This window comes from Penaeus monodon, chromosome 39 (genome assembly GCF_015228065.2).
Source record: "Penaeus monodon isolate SGIC_2016 chromosome 39, NSTDA_Pmon_1, whole genome shotgun sequence".
NCBI classification, from domain to species: Eukaryota; Metazoa; Arthropoda; class Malacostraca; order Decapoda; family Penaeidae; genus Penaeus; species Penaeus monodon.
The window spans coordinates 8,364,483-8,369,482 of NC_051424.1; the positions used below are offsets into that span (position 1 = coordinate 8,364,483).

The window sequence follows — 5,000 nt, forward strand, 5'->3', positions numbered from 1 at the left end:
ATGTCGTTCATCATATTTTTTTATAGGTTTCACTGGGATTCAGTTTTTAATCTTTATTGTGAAATTGTCTTTTTATTTTGCTACTCTCCCATTTGTTGTTTACTTCATTCAGCTTATATAGTTAGACTAGGTATTTTTAAATAAAAGACAGCTTTCTTATCTTCCAATTTTATTTATGGTTATTTACTTTTCCCCAAGTTTATTTCATTGGAAAATCGACCAGATTCTTCTGTTTGTTTCATTTCTTTCCAATCATCATGGTCTTATCTTAAGATCCACCCCCAACGGTGGCTACAGTAAATATACAAGAATATGCACTATAATTGTACTTTAATAACGAATCATATTGAACATTCTATTCGTAGTAAATTAATTTAGAAGCACTTGCGGTGGACAATGCCGGGGCCAGACTCATCGTATTCATCCTTTGTGATCCACATGGCCTGGAAGGTGGACAGAGAGGCCAGGATGGAACCGCCGATCCACACGGAGTATTTACGCTCAGGAGGAGCAATAATCTTGATCTTGATGGTGGAAGGAGCAAGGGCAGTGATTTCTTTCTGCATGCGATCGCCAATACCAGGATACATGGTGGTACCACCAGACATGACGATGTTAGCGAACAGATCCTTCCTGATATCAATGTCGCACCTCATGATGGAACTGTGGACGGTCTCCTGGACACCAGCAGCTTCCATACCAAGGAAGGAAGGCTGGAACAGAGCCTCGGGAGCACGGAAACGCTCGTTACCGATGGTGATGACCTGACCATCAGGAAGTTCGTAGGACTTGTCCAGGGAGGAGGAAGCAGCAGCGACGTTCATCTCACTCTCGAAGTCAAGGGCAATGTAACAAAGCTTCTCCTTGATGTCACGGACGATTTCACGTTCAGCGGTGGTGGTGAAAGAGTAGCCACGCTCAGTCATGATTTTCATCAAGTAGTTGGTAAGGTCACGACCAGCAAGATCCAGACGAAGGATAGCATGAGGAAGAGCGAAACCTTCATAGACGGGGACCATGTGAGTCACACCATCACCAGAGTCGCAAACCTGACCAGTGGTACGACCAGAGGCGTACAGGGAAAGGACAGCCTGGATGGTAATGTATGTGGCAGGAAGGCTAAAGGACTCAAACATGATCTGAGTCATCTTCTCACGGTTGGCCTTGGGGTTGAGGGGAGCCTCAGTGAGAAGTGTGGGGGACTCCTCAGGGGCAATACGGAGTTCATTGTAGAAGGTGTGGTACCAGATCTTCTCCATGTCATCCCAGTTGGTGATGATACCGTGCTCAATGGGGTACTTGAGGGTGAGGATACCACGCTTGCTCTGGGCCTCATCACCGACGTAGGCGTCCTTCTGACCCATACCGACCATCACACCCTGATGACGAGCACGACCGACGATGGAGGGGAAGACGGCACGAGGGGCGTCGTCTCCGGCGAAACCGGCCTTGACCATGCCGGAGCCATTGTCGCACACGAGCGCACAGGTGTCTTCGTCGTCACACATCGTGATGGTGCAGGGGACAGTGTATTACTGGGAGATAAAAATCACATCAGTATCCATAAAGTTGATATACTGTTTTGTAAAGAGCCTTAAAGTGCAGTGTTTTTATATCATGCAGATTAATTAAAGCATTAAGTTTTGAAAATTCGTTGTGGTCATAACAAGACTGATCTTTTGACATGCTTGCTTTCTACGAATTCAGTAATTTTCATTTATAAATTATATTGGCAATAGAAATGATATCATAAATGATTATTTGCATTAAATGCTTGATTCTCACGTTCACAGATGTGAATCTTTGACATATTCCACGAATTATAGTATTTTAAATTAATATTATGCATAGATGATGAATATCATAAATTTATACAATTTACTTAATATATAGTATATATTAAATTATATATCATTAATATATATATATAATATTATATAATATATATAAAATTATAATATATATATATATATATATATATATATATATATATAATATATATATATATTAAGATAAGCATAATATTAAAAGCTATATCACTGTCATTATATTTTCGAATAATTTCTTTTGGTATACGCGTATTCACATTAAACTTTCTTGATAATGCGCTATAACATATCACATAGTCAACCATTTACATTTGGCACACGCATAGCACGCACGATTATACAGCCGTAGGAATTCTACAACACAGATATCACTTACCCCTTAGTGAGTCTAAGTACGACTGGTCAGAGCTTCCTTGATATCGGCCCCTTTATACGGTTCACTACGGGTGCTACCGGCGAGAATTTGCAGCCTCGCCAAATGTCAGGGCAGGTAAACATCAACGGCAAATGAATCCTCTTTCCTAATTATAGTATGTTATTTTATCCCCCATTCGCTGTAGGTTAATGTCATTCCGCGAGTAATATGGTAGCGGTGAATTCTTCACTGTCGTGTTGGTTTTGTCTTTTATCGCTACGGTGAGTGACAGTTTGATTTAATTATTGCAATCGTTAATCACGGTGTTAAGTTGGAGTAGGATTCAAATGATTTAAAAGTAGTGAAATTCATAGCTTAGGTAACTAGAATAGATGTTAGTCTGTTCCGATAAGAGTGAAACATCCTATTTGTTCGGATGATAAATCATTATATCATCATATGTATCATTATTATATAATAATATTTGTTATCGCTGTCCTATATTATCATCATTGGTATTATCATTATCACTGTTATCTCGCCATCATGATCATGATTATCATCATTATGAAGATGATTGTCGTTGCCACTGTCAGACGTGAACAGCTATATAATACTCATATGTTTATTTCTACATGTGTCTCTATAAGTTAATCATATGTATAGAAAAGGCACTTTGTTGCAATGTATACATCTGAATGGTGGTAATACAGTCGATTAACATTTCATTACATAAAGTTTTCATATAATAAATTGTCTTTCGATAGCTCTGAATATTCCAGCCAATGCAGGTGACTATATTTTGATTTTATTAAACACATTAAGCATATGTAGACTGAGATGTGAAAAGGAATTAATGAATCCAGAATGTAAGATATGTAATCGACATTTTTGTATTACACATTTACCTAAATTGTTTAATTAATCATTTCCATTAATGTTGTCTTCTGTATGTGAATTTTGGCGAAAATAACGCTTCTCATGATCCTTCCGCACCTTTTGCTTTAGTCTTTAGCGGTGGTCTCCACATAGTAACATCAAGCTTACTTTTCACACGTATTCGTTGGGAGATTAATGCAACAGACAAGTATATGACTGAGATAATTTCTGCATGCCATCAGTAGATATGCAATAGACCGAGTCCGGAAAGCTTAAGTTCGGGCAAATGCCACTGGTATTGCAAAAACAAAAAAAAAACAAAAAAAACAGGCGGAAATGTTTATAGATATGAATATAAAAACAGCTGATTCTTCTCGCTCTTAAGGTGAAGGGTGGCACTGAAAGGGTTGATCAAATTGGGCCCTGTGCCAAAAGTCCGGAAATAAAGAACTAGGGGAGATACGACTGGACAAATCGTTGGGATTTGTTACTGAGTTAGACAGACGGATCGAATTAATTCGTGATGTGCACGCGGAAGAGACAGAGAGAGAGAGAAAAAAATCCACATACACTCTCGAAGTCTTTTTTATTAACATGTGTACGCGCTCACACAAAAATACATGCATATACAAAGAAGTGAACATTTGGAAAGGTGGAAATGAACCAAAGATACACAAATGTAAACACATTCGCATAAACAAACACAAACTTACCTGGAATAATGCATATGCATACACAAATATAAAAGCATACAAGAATAAACAAACTGGCAAACACATATAGCTTTATAAATACGCTATATATATATACATATATATATATATATATATATATATATATATATATATATATATATATATATATATATATATATATATACATATGTACAATATACGTGTGTGTGTGTGTGTGTGTGTGTGTGTGTGTGTGTGTGTGTGTGTGTGTGTGTGTGTGTGTGTGTGTGTTGGACAATTATATATGTTGTGTTAAGTGTGTGTACATCATGCCCGTTGAAATATTGCTGATTAATAGGTACTTCCTATTAGCCTCCGGGCTAGTACAGTGGTAACGTGTCGGCCTCTCATCCGAGGGGTCGGCGGTTCGCGCCCCGCCCAGGCGCGAGAAGTTGCAACTGTCGCCTGGAGGTTACTGCTGTGGCTGGGCACCACGGCGGGCAAGGACTCGGTTCCGCCGAGTCAGCAGCAGCTGACACACGTGAGCAAAATCAAGCAGACAGTATGTCACACCAAGAATATCCATTGTATCAAATGGAATCCAAACCAAACAAAAAACAAACAAAAAATTCCATGCCCTAAGTAGGATTCGACATTTTAGCGTTATTACAGATTATTACAGTGAGATAGGATATGGAATAAGCTTGACATATTTGTTATTGCTCTGAGAGCCAGGGCACCAAATTCTAAAGAAAATATGTGGAGGAAAGTGAATATGGTAATTAGCCTTTGTTCGAAGGAAATGTCACTTAGGACGCAGGAGATAAAAGAGACGCTATTATGTCTCACATACGTGGGCTAGTTTACTCTATGGTCCGTTTACATTTCGCCCTCACTCTTGTCGTGGATTCAGTTTTTTACAGAGTCATTTGCATGATTTTGTAACTTCATTTGCAGCTGGATAGAATCAGTTTTTCTAATATGAAATCTTAGAGACTATAAGCGTTAAAAAAAACAAATCTAAATTATTTATATCAGATAGATTAAATATTTGATATTACTCATGTTGAAATCGTGTTAGAGACTGTAAGTGTTAAACACCAACTCTGTATACGAAAGGTTAAAAACAGCTAAGCAAACATTAAGTAATTTCCTACTCGAGTTGATAAACAGCTGATGGTTAAAGGAAAAAGCAGCTTCAGTCACAAATTTTATTAAAAATTCATATTCCTTTATGTATCACATAAAGGAGACTTCCATGTT

The 5,000-nt window shown here is 38.1% G+C and overlaps 2 protein-coding genes across 3 annotated transcripts in view; both read right to left on the reverse strand.

Moving 5' to 3' along the window:
• LOC119597680 (actin-like) overlaps positions 1-5,000 on the reverse strand; it is an 11,458-nt gene that overhangs the window by 4,897 nt on the left and 1,561 nt on the right. The window contains exon 2 of one of the 2 annotated variants that reach the window (XM_037947283.1): positions 4,935-5,000. This exon is cut by the window's right edge and continues 1,191 nt beyond it. The exons of the other annotated variant lie outside the window; for it this stretch is intronic. The gene's annotated coding sequence lies outside the window, so the exon portion shown is untranslated. Of the gene's footprint in view, positions 1-4,934 lie in introns of those variants that run through there. 2 annotated transcript variants of the gene reach the window in all.
• Positions 153-2,277, reverse strand: LOC119597682 (actin-like). The gene is made up of 2 exons (XM_037947287.1): positions 2,206-2,277; positions 153-1,535 (listed from the first exon to the last, which is right to left on the reverse strand). The coding sequence occupies exon 2, from the start codon at positions 1,506-1,508 to the stop codon at positions 375-377; it is 1,134 nt and encodes a 377-aa protein (XP_037803215.1). The 5' UTR covers positions 1,509-1,535; positions 2,206-2,277; the 3' UTR covers positions 153-374.

Coding starts and splice junctions, on each gene's coding strand:
- LOC119597682 (XM_037947287.1), bottom strand. CDS start 1,508: ATGTGTGACGACGAAGACACCTGTGCGCTCGTGTGCGACAATGGCTCC.